The sequence below is a fragment of the Onychomys torridus genome, chromosome 4, assembly GCF_903995425.1.
Source record: "Onychomys torridus chromosome 4, mOncTor1.1, whole genome shotgun sequence".
Taxonomy (NCBI): domain Eukaryota; kingdom Metazoa; phylum Chordata; class Mammalia; order Rodentia; family Cricetidae; genus Onychomys; species Onychomys torridus.
The window spans coordinates 148,103,352-148,119,515 of NC_050446.1; the positions used below are offsets into that span (position 1 = coordinate 148,103,352).

General features: G+C 45.0%; 1 protein-coding gene across 3 annotated transcripts in view; it reads right to left on the minus strand.

Annotated features, from left to right (window-relative positions):
- The window catches only part of Rin2 (Ras and Rab interactor 2), a 211,251-nt gene that overhangs the window by 81,371 nt on the left and 113,716 nt on the right, over window positions 1-16,164 (minus strand). Inside the window, exons 1-2 of one of the 3 annotated variants that reach the window (XM_036185195.1) lie at window positions 16,030-16,093; window positions 15,795-15,887 (exon numbers count right to left, since the gene is read on the minus strand). Coding sequence is in view for 2 of the 3 variants with exons in the window: in XM_036185193.1 (XP_036041086.1) it covers window positions 15,795-15,851 (57 nt within the window). In the remaining variant the exon portion in view is untranslated. Of the gene's footprint in view, window positions 1-15,794; window positions 15,888-16,029; window positions 16,094-16,164 lie in introns of those variants that run through there. The other 2 variants (XM_036185193.1, XM_036185194.1) reach the window with 2 other exon arrangements.

Below are 16,164 nucleotides of genomic sequence, written 5' to 3' on the forward strand. Positions count from 1 at the left end.
TGTCTGAATCAAGTTGACACATACTTTAGAAAGATTCTTAGAGCTGAGGCTCAGCTTTGGAATCTGTTTTTCATGCTCAGCTTACTCTAAATTCAAAACACTCAGAGTGGATAGTCAGAAATAGGTGCAAGCTGCTGTGGGAATCCAACTCCTGTCCACAGCATCACTATGCACAATAGCCAAGAGGTGGAAGCAAGTCCAGGGTCCATGGATGGAAGAACACACAGATAAAATGTGATATATGCATACAATGGGGTAATAGTCAGCTTTAGAAGTAAGTTCTGACATGCTACCAGAGGGCTATATATATATAGCCTTCTTCCATTGTGTGGTCCCAAGGCCATGGCTGGCTGGCTGTACATCCACATAGCAGGCTCAGTCATGGTTTTTGTTTGTTTGTTTAGTTTTTAGTTGTATTGGTTATTTTTATTATCACTGTGATCCAAATGCCCGGAGAAACATCTTGTGGAAGGAAGGACTGATTTTGGCTCACAGTTCCAGAGGGGTCAGTCTGCTGTACTGGGAAAGGCATGGCAGACACAACAGCTCACATCATGACACAGCAAGAAGCAGGAAGCAGGCACGTAGTGGTAAGGGGGTGGGTACTGGCCTTTATTCCCTCATCCCTTGACTTCTTTTATTTCACCTGTGCTTCCAGCCCGGGAGATTGTGGGGTGGGTCTTTCCCTCTCAGTTAATCCTCTGGAAATGCCCTCAGAGATGGGTGTTCTCTAATGGCATAGTAATTCTAAACCCAGCCACGTTGACAATGAAGAAGACCCATCATAGGGGTGATGTTGGAGATGGAACCTTGGCCCTTACACTTGCAGGTAAGCTTGCTAACATTGAACCATGCCAGCAGCTCTTGACTCACTCATTACAATCAGCTATCTTAAGAGTCACAGCATTTATTGTTGTCTTCACACATAAACACCATCTAAAATCAGGACCAAGTAGATGAACTTAGTGAAAATTCATTAGACTGGACATTGACAGGAGTACTTTCTACAACACGTGGCATTTTAGTAGGAAATTAACCAGTTAGTCAGCAAAACAAATGCAAAAGAATGATTTGGAGACAAAAAACTCATGACACATGAATGTTGTGGGAGATCCTGACGGGACCTAGGAAGATGGAGAAAGAAGTTACTCAAGGACATGGCTGGAGCCATCAACAAACCCAGAGGATGGGCTACAGAAGATTCTTTGATCAGTGTTTAATTTCTTAGTTTTTATAATGGACTGTGCTGAAATAACAGAAAGTTTAGAGCCAAATGTGGTGGCACACACCTGCATTCCCAGAAATCTAGAAGCAGAGACAGTAGGATTTTGAGTTCAAGGCCAGCTTAGGTTCACAGTAACACCTTGCCTCAAAATAATAAATAAATAAATAATAAATAAATAAATAAATAAATGATAGATAGATAGATAGATAGATAGACAGATAGATAGATAAATGCCATTGTTCCCAGGGTTTAGAGCTACATAGTTGGGGTTTCTTCAGTATATTCTCTAGTTGCTCAGAAAATATGCTACTGTGTGTATGTAACTCCTTATAGACAGAGGAAATATCACACACACACACACACACACACACACACACACCGATACCATTGCACTCTTGTGTGTTTTTGAAGAGAGTCAGTAATAGAGCAGGTGGGGACAAGTGTAAGCAATTAGGAGCTGGAACTAGGGTAATGAATGGGTTTACAGGAACTGTCACGCTGTGATGGCAACTTCTATGAAATTTAAAACTCTATCAATGAAAACCACTCCCCTCTCAGGAAATGAAAACTCCTCCCAACAACGCTCCCAGGAATGGCAGTAGGCTGCTGGGAACCCTTTCCTTGCTTTTTAGTGTGTCTCCAAAACTTACTTTGCACATTCTTGTTGGGAGCTCTTTCTTCTGGAAAGTTCTGTCAGTTCTGTTCCTTTGTCCTCAAAATCTGTAATAATGTACACTTGGAACAGCGGAAGTGAGGCCAGCTGCTCTGGGAGCCACACCCTTCCTGCTCAGACTGGCAGTTCTGGGGCATGGGGACCAGTGCCAATGTCCACCAGGCTGGACTTCTTGTTCCAGGGAGAGGTTAACCTTTAGCTTCCTGATGAGTCTGGGACCCACAGCTATGGTTTGAAGTCTTCTCTGGCTCTTGCTCCTGTGGGACCCCTGGGGAAGGACTGTAACTGCCCTAGGCCTCAGTTTGCTTACCTATAAAAGGGGTAATGGACAATGGTAGTTTAGTGGGAACATGAAGGGAGCTAGCCTGAGGACTATATCCAGCACTCTGTGGGCACAAGGCCCCAGTCAAAGTCAGCCAATGCCACTGGTGGGGACAGCCACTGAGTGAGTGAGAACATTAGCACACTGGAGTGTATGTGAGTGCACCCCCCCCCACACGCTCATGTGTATACATTGACACGAACACATGTATACACATATATCACACATACACATTTATATAAACATACATTGGCATATTTACACACACATATAGACACATACATACACACTCACACAGTGACACATACATATAAATGTATACACATGCATATAACATGCATACACACATGTACCATATATATTCACACACATATACATCACATATATACACATACAGACACATATATACACACACACATACAAGCACACACATATATGCAGTTGTTTGGTTTTGTTTGTGACAGCTGGTCTCAAATTCACTGTGTAGCCAAAGAGGATGACCTTGAACTCCTGATATTCCTGTCTCCACCTCCCAAATGCTGAGATTACAGGTGTGCACCTCCACAGCCAACATAAACATCTGTCTTTACTGAACTCACTCAGAGGATTTGGCTATCAGTGGTTCTAGAAAGGAGTGACTTTGTTAACTTTGGTGTCATTTGAGAAAATTAGAAATTTTATTTAGTGGGATTGGAGAGGTGGATCCGTGGGTAAATTGTTCACTGAGTGGGCACGAGCTGCCTGAGTTTATATTCCCAAAACCCATCTAAAAAGCCCAGTGTGAAGGTGTGTACCTGGAGCTCAGTGATGGGGGTCTGAGAGAAGAAGAGGGGACAGGTGAGGAAGCAGGCTCACTGGCCAGCCAGTCTAGATATTAGGTTCAATTAGAAACTGTTCAAAACATACGGAGAGCCAGGCATGGTGGTACACACCTTTAACCCCAGCAATTGGGGGGTGGGGGGACAGAAGCAGGAGGATCTCTGGGAATCTGAGGCCAGATTGGTCAACAAAGTGAGTTCTAGGACAGACAAGACTACATGATGAGACACTGTTTTTTGTTGTTGTTGTTTTAAAGTTGAGCTGGGCGTAGTGGTGCACACCTTTAATCCTAGCACTTGGAAGACAGAGGCAGTTGAATCTCTGTGAGTTTGAGGCCAGCCTGGTCTACAAAGTGAGTTCCAGGGCAGCCAGGGCTGTTACACAGAGAAACCTCTCTCTAAAAGAAAAACAAAACAAAACAAGACAAAACAAACAAAAAGCAACAACAACAACAATAATGATGATGATGATGTTCAAAAACAATAGAGGAAGACGGCACTGGATGCCAACTTCTGGCTTCCAGACATACACGCACACAAACAAGAATAAAGAGTAAAAAATTAACAATTTGTGCCATAAAAATAGTGATTGCAGAACTCCAACTTTTCTGAGTTTGAGTTTGTAAGCTGGGAAATATGGCAGGGGGCATCCAAGCTAGGAGATTATTAAGCCACAAGCCCAGCTGCTCCGATGACAGGTGTACTTGTTTTATCTCCTTCAGTAGACCAACTCCGAAACCCACAGGGCAGGCATGTTGCATCCTGTATGTAATTCCCATCACTGTCCCCTAAGTCAGCTCTTTTCAAATAGAATAGAAGGTATGCAACACACAGCCACAACGTCTGAATGGAGGGGAGTCCTCCAGCTCCTGCTGTCTCTAATTACCCCCTCTCTAGTCTGATTTTGAAGAGTTGTGAAAATTCAAACTAGAAGGTTGATGTTAGTGAGCAGATAAACGAAGATGTCTCTAGGTTGCCTGACATTTTCTCAGCTCTCATGAGGCTTCCTGTCGGTGATGAGCCATTCTTTCCAGCAGTCAATTATTTACCCGAGGATTAGTATTAGTCACTCCTCTTTGTTATTCAAACCTTTTATAAAGATCATACATATAGAGGAGAACATAATGTTTCTTGGATGGTTCTCACCAGGCCTTGAAGCCACAGCACTGTTGATGTGATGGGTGGAGACAGGATTACACTGTCCTGACTTTAGGGACATCTCAGGAAGTCAATGACACAGGCACAGGAAAGTTCAAAAGCACACTCTGAGCTGAACATAATGACACTTGACTCTCATACCAACGAAGTTGCTAGCTGTTGGAGGCCATCCTGGGCTACATAGTGATTTCAAGACTAGTTTGGGCTATCTAGGTAGTTTGTCTCAGAAACAAAACAAAACAGTCAGAAAACCCCCTCCCCCCCACAAAAAAACCCAACCAAGAATGCTTGAGGGTGGGGGATGTAGCTCAGTTGTAGAGTGCTTGCCCAACTTGCACAAAGCTGTGAATTCATCCCCAGCACTACACAGACCAGCTGTGGTGGCGCGGCTTTGTAATCTCAGCACTCAGGAGGTGGAGGCAGGAAGTCATAAACTCAATGTCATCCTCAATACACAGTGAGTTCAAAGCCAGCCTGCACCAAATGAAGTCCTGTCTCAACAACAACAATATCATCACTATCATTAACAACAGACCACTTCTTGAAGCAACAGACATGAAGTAATTTTAGGCTAGGCACATCCTAAAAACCCTGTTTATAAATAGTAAACCATTGCCAGACATGGTTGTTCGCATCTGTGATCACAGTGTTGTGCTCAGGAGGCTGAGGCAGGAGGCTCTCTGGGAGTTTGAGGACAGCCGGGCTTCACACAATGAGACTTTGCCAAAATAAATAAGAAGGGAGAGAGGGGAGAGAGAGAGAGAGAGAGAGAGAGAGAGAGAGAGAGGGAGAAAAGGAGGAGGAGGAGGAGGAGGAGGAGGAGGAGGAGGAGGAGGAGGAGAAGAAGAAGAAGAAGAAGAAGAAGAAGAAGAAGAAGAAGAAGAAGAAGAAGAAGAAGAAGAATAGGAGGAGGAGACAGAGGAGGAAAGAAGGCAGGGAGGGATGGAAAAAGGCAGGAAGGAAAGACTCCAGTTAACTAGCCTCAAATGACAACAGTTGCCCCTTAGAGTGAGGCCATGTGTACAGCAGGCACTATCCACCATCCCACTCAATTCACACGTGTCCTTGAATACTGTGGAACAGAGACTGCTGTTAACCCCACCTCGTGGATGAAGAAACTGAGGCTCTGAGTGTGTGAGGAGCGGTGCGGCAGGGAATGACCAACTGACAAGGCCGGGGCCTTTCCATGAAGCAGGCCGCACACAGCTCCGAGGCACTAAAGTAAGAGTGGGCTCTGACTTTTGAAAAGCTGCTGTGGGACTGGAGAAGGTGGGAAAATCTCCTCAGGTCTCAGACCGGGAGGCTGTGCAAGCCCACACCACCCTCTTCCTCTCCAGCTCAGCCTCCCTGCCTCTACACATCCTCCCTGGCTGGTGGGCATTTCCTTCCCTCTGGTGATAAGAGAGGACCAGGAGCTCTGCCCAGGGCTGACGGCTTGTCAGGAAGCCAGAAAAGCCAGGAAGTTTATTTTTCTGCCGAGAGCCTAGTGCAGTTCCTGGGAACAGCCCGGAGCCTCCTTACAGCCTTATAGCTCCTTCCCCAGGAAGTTACCAGTGACATATGTCAGAGGTCATTTTCGGGTGGCCTACGGGACCTTGTGCATCTTGACTCACATGGGCTTCTCCTGTTGTCCATGGCGAAGACCGTTATAACATTTAAGTAGAAAGCTATTACACGCCAAAATAAATAAACAAATAAAATAAACAGGAACTGTACACACACATCTAGGCTTCCAACTTCTTACAGATCACAGCACTGAGTCATTATGTTGCTGTCTTTATTTTTGGAGTAGCATTTTTATATTTTAATTAATTTTAAACACACCAGAGAATCATGCAATACTGCCTGCATCAGATGCAATTCTGGACCACAAGCCTGAACACTGCTTTGCAACTAGTTGGGTGATAGCAGACCCTTGACCTCATCTTCATTGCTTACTGAAGCCCCAGTGTTATCATCAAAGCAGTCATTTCTGCAGCAGTATGTGTCCTGAATGACCAACACGGTAAGACAGGATGTAGCTCCTGCAAGAAGCCACGGCCCAAGGGAGAACATGAGCTTGTCACACAGCACACGTGACCACTCCCGACTGGATGTGTAACACATGAACACCTCTCTGGTTAGGTTGAGGGAGCATGCATAGGATTGAGGATTCCTTACTGGTTTGGCTTTTGATGACCTTGAAAACTACCGATTTCAATAGAAATAACCCCTTGTCCCCATCCATTTCCCACTAAAAGACTCATAAATGTCCCCCGGGCGGGGCTGCACTACAGCATTTCTCTGTTGGAATTCTTCCCACTCTCGCTGTTCATTCTCATCTTCTCTTAATAAATCTACATTTGCTTTGCTCACTTTTTGTTTTCTTATTCTTCTTGGGCAGGCATGAAACCACAAACATGGAAGCCAACGGCTCGGGGTGCCTTGGATGTCCTTTGACCATCTAGCACACTAGTTCCTCAACTTAAACTCACCAGGAGCCAAGAAAGTAACATCCCTCTCAAAAAACCCCGCTCCTGCGGACTGGACCCTCCCCTCTCGATTGTTTGGCGCCTCACTGGGGGTTGAACTCCGTAACTGAGCCCTCTGCTCTTTATTTTTGAGGGATTCATTTTGCTGACTGTCCTCAGGGACTCGGTCCTCTCTCCCGCTCCTTCTCTTCTACTCCACACACTGTGTTCCATGAATTTGTTTTAATTTAATTTTTTAATAAAATTGCCTGGGGGATGTAGCTGAAGTGGGAGAGTGCTTGCCTGTCCTACAAGAAGCCCCTTGAGTTTGGTCCCCAATACCACATAAAGTGGGCGAGGTAGACATGTCTGAAATCGCAGCACTCAGGAGGGAAGAGGCAGGATGATTGGAAGTTCAACCCCATACTCGGCTACAAAGAGTTTGAGGCTAGTCTTTTCAGGGGGAGGGCTCCATGCATGCTAAACATATGGTCTGGATGAAATACACGCCAGCCCTGGGACAATCTTTAAAAAAAAAAAAAAAAAAGACAGGCGTTTTCAATAGTCATCCTTTGTTACCCTCCAAGTAGTCTGTAAAGAGCAGCTTGTGGGAAACTGGAGCAAAGGGGCACCTCTGGCAACATCAGCCAGGCACATGAAGAACCATGTGCAGAGGGCCATCAGGCTGGTCTCAAATGGCTGCTGTCCTCTGAGGGAATTCGGGGGTGACTTTTATAAAGGCGGCACTCTGTGTCTGTCCTCAGCTTCTTGAAGCTCAACTGCATTAAGAATGGAATCTCAGGCTGGAGAGATGGCTCAGTGGTTAAGAGCACTGCCTGCTCTTCCAGAGGACTCAGGTTCAATATCCAGTAGCCATATGGGAGCTCACAACTGTCTGTGACTCCAAGATCTGACACCCTCACACAGACATACATGTGGACAAGGCACCAATGCACATTAAAAAAAAAAAAAAAAAAAAGAGTGGAATCTCAACATGCTCACCTAGCTGCAAAACTAGCCCCACCTGCCTCTTCTCGTCGTTGTGTGCTGCCCTAACTCCTGGTTCTATGCAGAGCCTCTGGTGCTGCTCCAGGATCCAGCATTGCCGCTGCATTGTTTAGAAAGGTTCTTCTGCATCTTTTTCTCCCATGCAGTTCAACCTTCCTTTCAGCTCCCCAAGAGGGCTTCCCAGCACCCACACAGGGAGCTCTGCACCCCCTCCCATCCCTCGTCCAGGTTTCTCTGTTAATCAACTTCCCAGGTACTGCACACTGCCATCTTGGGTGCTGATTCCCTTCCAGGAGGATACCTGAATCCTTCATGTAAACATATGCCCATATGCACTGCACATTCTTCACTCACCCAGTCAATTTACTGAAAACTTGAGGGTACAGACCACTGACTAGCCAAACTATGTAACATCGAGTCAGTGAGAAAATCTCTGCCTTGGACAAGGTGCTAAACATATGAATATACTTTCTTCCTGTCATCTCCTTTGCTTCCAGAAGGCCTGATGCAGACCCAGCTAGAGAAACCTCAGGCAAGGATTATCTCCTAATTTACAGTGTACTTTAGAATCTCTCAACCCCAGCACTACTGAAGTTTAGGATTGGTTTAATGGTCCTGTATACTGTAGGAAGTTTGGCGGTACTTCTGGCCTCTGACCACTAGAGGCCAGTAGCTCCTTCATGCAAGTGGTGGCTGCCAAGACTTGCTGGAGATCAAGTGGTCAAGACTGAACCAGCTACGAGCAGAGACCTGCACCTTCAAGACTCTGAGATAAGCCATGACTCCGGAAATACAAAAAGCAAGAATGAGAATTTCTCCCACATAACTAACACACATAGAAAGCAATCACAGATTACACAGGCCACTAGAGCACAGGTCTGAAAGGAGACAGAAACCAAGACATTCACACCACAAACACACTAAATGGCTCCTTCTCCTGACACAGAAGTGTGTTCATGGCAGAGGGTCAGACAGCAGCAGTAACACCATGATTTCCATAGCCATAGATTGATATCTTCAGAGTACACACTGGAACCGATTCATTTTACAACCCAGGCAGGAAGGTGACATCACTCCATTTTCCAAAGGGGAAGGTGAACCTCGGTCTTCTGTCTGCCTCTCTCTCTCACTCCCTTCCTTCTCTCCTGGTCCTGAGTCTGTGGGCTCGATGTGTCCTGTTGATTCGCCCTCACAAGTAACTTAGATCTCACAGGCTCTACTGCCATACCTATCTTAGCCTTGAGGTTTAGATTTTGAGACTGGGTCTATATTATCCAGGCTGTTCTTGTACACATGTGCTCACATGAGTGACCCTTTTGCTAGGATTAGGTATTTGTCAGCAGGCAGTTCAAGGTTTTTGTTTATGAAGTCCACTGAAGCATCCGCGGAGATCAGCAGGCAACATTCAGCTTCAGACACTGCTGGCCGAGGTGTGCTGGAAACGGTCCTCCAAACCACTCCACCTGTACACTCATGCCCACAGCAAACGTGGCACCTGCTATCTCCTAAGTTCTGGCATTGCGGGAGAGGCATCTCCTGGGGGCTAACCTGGGACCTAAAGGCTTTGGAACCACTGGTGAGACGCCCATTTGCACACCTAAAAAGTGTCATCTTCAGAGAAGGCCACTGTCCCTGTGACTGCTCCATATGGAATTTCTGGGGTGGGCAATCCAGAAAAACTGAAAATCCGGTCAGACTGCCTGAACCATGTGGGGTGGAAGTACCAGGGTCCCAGAGGCATTGGGGTCAAAGCTTGAGTCCTGGAGACCCTACCGAGCTGGGCTTAGCCACTGGTTTCAAAAGGATAACTAAAGAGAAAACAAAGCAAGATCTGTTCACTGTGGCCAAGAACACGGGGAAGAAGAAAAAATAAAGGAGTCCAGTGTCCATGTATGACCTAACTTGAGGTTTATGCTTAAGCAGAAGGTAAGTGGTTTGTACGACTACACCATCATGGTCAAGGTGTGGTTGTCCCCATCTCTGAAACTTTACTGTCTCAGATCTAGTCGGCACTGTGTGAATTTTCCCCAGGTGGCTTCATCCTTGTCTTTCTCCCAGCACAAGACTCCTTGGGTAGCACCAATTTCTTGGGGTCCATTGTCTCAACAGTTTAATAGCTGAAGGGAAGGGCCTACCTGTCTCCCTTAGGCTGCTTTTTCTCTTACCAGGATGGTTATATACCTCAGGGCAGAGTCAGGCCAGGCTGACCCCCATGCTCTACAATTTCTAGCTATAGGCTGTTTCCCCACCTGTGAAAGGAGATATTTAGGCCAGACAAACGTTAAGTCTTCACTGTCCAGTGTGGCAGCCACTAGCCATATATGGCTGCTGAGCACTCAAGATGTAGCTGATACAAACTGAGACATGCTTGCATATCAAACACAAAGTGGGTTCTTAAAACGTATTTTGGCACATAATTCAGAATGGCATGCTGTATCTGGTAAAATAAACTACTGCCAATGAAAGAATAGAGTACAAAAATGAAAAAATTCTTAATAATTTTTATTTTCATGAGATATTATAGATACACAGCACCAAATAAAGTTGCCTTTTGTGATTAACTTTACTTGTGTTTTTTTTTTAATTAAACAAAAACACAACAAAACCAAACATTTTTCATGTGGCTCCAGAAAACCTTAAATTACATCTGTAGTTTGCATGTTTCCATGGGACAATGATATTCTATCAGCCGCTGTCTGTGAAAAAAAAAATTATGGAAAGCAGAAGCCAAATACAAAGCTTTGCAGTATCACAAGTAAATTGTTGCTCTGACTAAATTTCTAATCACCATTGTTTCTACCACAGGGTATTTTGGTATGTTTGGTGCAGACCATATGATGCCATCTATTCACATTCTAGGGGGACATGCAAGGAGGTTGAAGAGACAGTGACATTCTTCTCTATGGCTTTTAATAGTCCACATATCCACAAAAGGATCTGCTCAATCAAATTTTGGTTAAAATGGGATTTGGGGTTCTATCTGTCATTTTAATTCCTCTGTTGTATCCACTATTCCACTTTCCACTTTCCACTATTATGCAACAGTGAATCGTCTTTGGTTGTGCATGTGGAGAAATGAACTGCTATACAAAGGCAATTCTGAGAACTCAAATGCAGGAGGAGCCACTGAGGTCCAAGCTGCAGTGAGGTTGATCCAGTTCTGGATGACTAAGGGTTTGCTCTATAGTCGGGATTCCTGAAGATTGAATACCACCATCTCAGGTGTCCAGGAAAGATTGCCAGTCAATCAGACTCAGTTGAGATGAAGAGAATCAATCAGATTTCAGCCAAAGCATCCCCATCCTTTACCATGCTGGAGTGCTCCCCTGTGTGGTTTCTCTGACAGGAAACTGCAGGGTTTACATTCCTAACATATAAGCAGAGCTCATCACCTTGTCTAACCTGTGCAAACCAAGCACACTGAAGGGTCTCTGAAATGGAGTCCCCGCAGTGATTAGGGCCCTTGAATGAAGCCAGCTGAGGATGAGGATGGAACTCAGAGTCTTAAGCGTGCTAGGCAAGTCTACCAATGTGCCACACTTCCAGGGATTCTCAGCTGGCTTGTGATGGTTCAGGGATGCCCGAAAGGCCCAAGCACTTGAAAGGCAAAGTTGAGCAGGGTCTCTGTGATCCAAACACATTTCCTTCCTGGTTAATTAAGATCAACTTTCACCTTGTCCCTTAGGCTCAGGCAGGTGAGAAAGTCCCACTTAGTATGGGGAAACTCAACACACAAGTCCAGGCTGGCGAGGGTGGGCCAGCCAAGGAAGCTCAAAAGCATTCTTATATACGTGGGTGGTGTGTGCTGGTCACCTGGCATCATCCTCTGCTATGTGAGTCAAGAACTTCCTCTGAGGGGCTGAGTCACAATGACAAAAGAACAGGAAAAACTTCTTCTGATGGAACTGAAGTTGTGGATTGAAGTTGAAACCCTGGAACTATATTGGGACCACAGCTATGCCTTTCTTCATACCATTTCTACATGTGCACATCCAGGTTTGTGTACATGTATATGTGAACTTGTAGGTCAGGAGACAGTCTGCCTTGGATGTTGATCCTTAGGTACCTTCCCCTTTTTTTGTTTCGAGGCAGGATCTTTCACTGGCCTGAAACTTTTTCAAATAGGATAAGTTATCTGGCCATGAACTCCAGGGTCCTACCTGTCTGTGCCTCCCATCTTGCCATCTCTGGAATTACAAGTGGGTGACACTGCACTCAGCTTTTTATCTGGTTTTGGGGATTGAACAAATGCGTGTGAAGCAAGTGCTTTATCAACCAAACCATCTCCCAAGCTCTCCCAACCCAGCCCCTTCACATACTCACACACACCCACCCCTCACACACACAACATTTTTACTTCGATTTTATCTTCGGATAAAAGTGAAGGCAGAACCCCACTCACTCAGCCTGAAAGGATAGCTCAGAGGCAGAGGGTGAGGGGCAGTGGGTACGAGGGCAAACCTTAGAGACTGGCAGTCAAAGGTTTGGCCTTAGACACAAGCTGCTGCAGCAGAACTGGAGATAGAGAGTTGAGGAAAAGGCAGATACAACCCGAGAGTCCTAGAATGTGAAGGTAAAACCTGCTGATTTGATCTGAAGCAGGAACTTAGATCAACCAGTCGTGTTTGGTAGTAGTGTAGCTGGATGGTGAGCATCATCCATGACAGCTACTCATGAAAGAATGAGGTGGTAGATGTAGTGGAAGAAGTATGGACTTGGGAGACTTGTAAAAGATCTGTCAGTACTGGGTCCCTGAATTGGGTAGGGGCAGCTCAGAGGAAAAGGTCCAGGAAAAGAAGGGGTCATGATGACTGAGCATCCATGGTCCTAAGTCAGGTCCAGCTGGAATGTCTCCAGCCTGGAAGACTTTCTTATATAACTCTTTCATCTTATGTAAACTCATTCATCCAATTCACCCTTCAAATCTGGTTATAGTTGGTGTACAGATCTGTTACCTAACTATAGATATCTGTTTACTCTGTCTAGGGCTCCATGTCTCTCCATCTCCTCATGTTTTCACAGTGACCTTATAGAGCAGGAAGATAGTATTTGTCACAGGTGGCTAAGGAAAATTAATCACGGTGCTGTGAACAACTGGAAAACATGTGTGTCCAGCATAGGATTTACGTGGCTTCCAGGATGTGACCCTACAGGAACAATGACCTAGGGCATCCACAGTTATTCCAGGATGGTCAGACCACCTGGGCCTTTTCCATGTGCCTTGTGTTCTCTAACCTAAGTTGCTTCCCAAGCCAGGACATGAGAAACCACAAATCAAAGCTTGACACTGGTAGTTAGCAGCTCTGATTGAGAGCACATGCTGAGTATTTAGAGTTGTGATGAAGAAGAGGTTGCTTAGTGTCTGTCAATGATTGAGCTCTGCACAAAAACCACAGAACATTAATAACCATGAAGGATGATAAGCCTAATGTGGAATTCAGCTAAGGACCAAGAATCGTCATCCTTTACGATGTCTATGGAGAAGTGCTTTACCACTGTGTAAGCGCCATTCTGAAATTTAGGTCCACTCCTACCTTCCAATCTCAGCTGTCAAGTGAACATTCACTTCCTTAATAGTGATTTCTCTGGAACCTCATGGTAGGCTGCCTATTCTCATTTACTTCTCATCCCAGGGACTGCCTTTTTCATGACTGATAATACGCTGTCTGACGATGTGCTGATTTTGGTAGTTATATTTCTTTGCTACCAGACTAAACATTCCATGAAGTCAGGAATGGCTTTTGGTTTTTCCCCAGCTGGCCTGGCTCAGAGCTTGGTGGAATCATATGTGCTTAAAAGACATGGCTTTGAATAAAACATGAAGCATAACGGAAGAGCCCATGGGGGGCATATCATATGGGCCACTGGATTCCAGCTTGTTATTAATAAATGTTCAAAGGGCGTTACTTTATCCATGCAGATAAATCCATGAATAAGGCTGGTGAAGAACACAGGCCAACAGTGTACATCAACATGAGGAAAGGGGAAAAAAACTACATAAAAGTGACTGTCATTTACATGAACATCTAACTTAAAGAAAGTATATAATTTAAGCTGTGTCAAAAATATAGATAATAATAAATGGTTCAGATATCTTTGCCAGAATTTTCCAAAGCGTCTGACCCAGGAGAGGTAAAGAAACAGGACTTCCAGTGAGCTTAGCTAGCTTTCATCTCTTCCCTGGTTGATTCCTTCACATAACATCAGACAGTATTACCAGCCAATTGCTGTGCCTGCTTCTCCACTGAAAATTAAAAATGAAAACAACCACTTTCCCAGGGCTGAAAACAAACAAACAATCAACCAAAGCCAACTTTAAGACGGACAGTTCATTGGGTTCAACAGGACATTTTCCTCAGAAATTTTCAAACGCAGTTTTGACCACACTTGATTTCCTTGTTTTGCCTTGACTTTGAAGTCTAACTACTATGTAAGCTATGATTCCACAGGGCTCCCTGTACATCCCAAGGTGTAATTAAGGACTAGCCAATATTTAGGCTAATTTAGGCAATGCTTTGGGATAAAGCAGGGCTTGAGAGATGGTGCCTCTGCAAGCATATCTCAGTGTAAGATACAATCTAGGGTTCGGGGGTTTAGCTCAGCCCTCCCATCTGTCCCATGTGGGTCTGATTAAAGCTGAGGAAACCAGTTGAGGATTGAAACAACTTATGCAGACATAGCTTAACTACCTGGACTGAGAACGAAGGTGCCAATATATAATTTAATTCTTCTAGGATCTTCTTGCCCATAGAGTCAAGTCAATAAACCAATAAATAGCTTTTCTATTTGCTGCAGGAAATCCCAACAGTTTGCTCACTTGGGAGAACAGCTTGCTTTTCAATGATTGACTTAACAAGATTCCCCTCAAGAACCTCTGTCCACCAATTCTGGGATGCTACCTACCAAGCTTTGCTAAAATCTGATTGCATTCTGTCTTGAAAACGGCTTAAAGGACTTGGGACTTGACATTCAAACCCTACAAATACACTGTCCTGTGGTCCCTCTTCCAGACACCAGCACTATCATCTTGATGGTGCCCTCATTTCGGCAATAAACAGCTTTGCTCTAACAACAAGACTTCAGTGGGACTTTTCTCCAATCAACCTTTGACACGTTATCAGTCACAATCTCTTTGGAAACCGGGAACACAGATAAGAGCAAATACCTCTTTATTAACACTCGAGGGCTTTAGAATGACTAAACCTAAGCACTTTTCCCCTCAGTAATAAAGCGATAAAGTGTCTTTGGTGTTCCTCCTCCGGGGACAAGGGCCATTGTTTGGAACACCTGACTGTAATACATTTCAAGTGTGCACATTTAATCTTCTTTATTCTACTTTTTTCAGGGAGGGGACCATGATTCAGTATTTCGCAAAATAAATTTGCATTTATTTGATGGTGTAAGTAAACAAGTCAAAAGGCCACAAAAGGGAAACTAATTTGCAAGTAAACATTAGAAATGATGATCTAATCTTAAATATATAAACTCTCTCTCTACACACACGCACACACACACACACACACACACACACACACACACACACACACACACACGTATATATAAATACTCTTTTAAAATCTTCCCTCATTAAGCCAGAAAGTTACTTTAGCCCCAGCAATGCCCACATGATACAGAAAAGTTGCATGGTTTGAATCTTGTCTTACCCTTGCCCCACCATAGGAAACTTTCAGTGTTTGCAAAACCACACCGGGAATAATATTTAATCAGCCTATGGTGAGGTCCAGGAATCGTTGGTGTTTTGGTTTGGTTTTCCTTTTCTTCTGCACTTTTAATGACTCAGTCAGGCAAATACACTGGTCTTACACCATTAATTTTTTGGAAAGCAAAGTCCAGCTTTCATCCTAAAATTGCCCAGCTGAAAAAGCCGGGACAGCTCACCGGTACAGAGTCCCTCCTGGGTTCTACCATGGCATCTCTACCCCAGCCATAGCCAGTGAGGAAGTGTAAATCACAAAAGCCCCAGCCGGCAGTAAACACCAACCCTGCTCTCAGGCAAGCTCCCCCGGCCCCAGCTGGCTCAGCCAGCAGGCTTCCAGTCTGCAGTTTCGGGTGCCTGCAGCTCCCCAGGCAGCCACGCAGAGGAAGCAGAGAATAGATCCCAAATCCGGCTTCCTTTTACCTTAAAGAAACTTCCTCGCTTGTCCAGACTGCGGGCGCCCATGGTCCAAGCTGACATTTCCCCCAGCGCGGCTCTACTGCACGCCCGGGACTCCTGAAGGTAGAGACATTTTCAATGGTTAGTCCAGCCTGTAGGAAATTCCTTTCTAAGCCACAGAACACTCACAACAACAGTCCTGCCAAGATCTTTTTCCGTCAACAACATTGTGCCATTTATTTCCCACCAAAGCCCTTACATCTCCTTTCAGCCCGATTTCCTGCCGCAGCCAGCACTCTTCCTAGACTGTGCCCCACCTCGCTGCCCCACCCCCTCTGCCAGCAGCTGACGTAGAAGGTCCTTAGGACTCCAGGGAGCATAATGATGGCTTTGT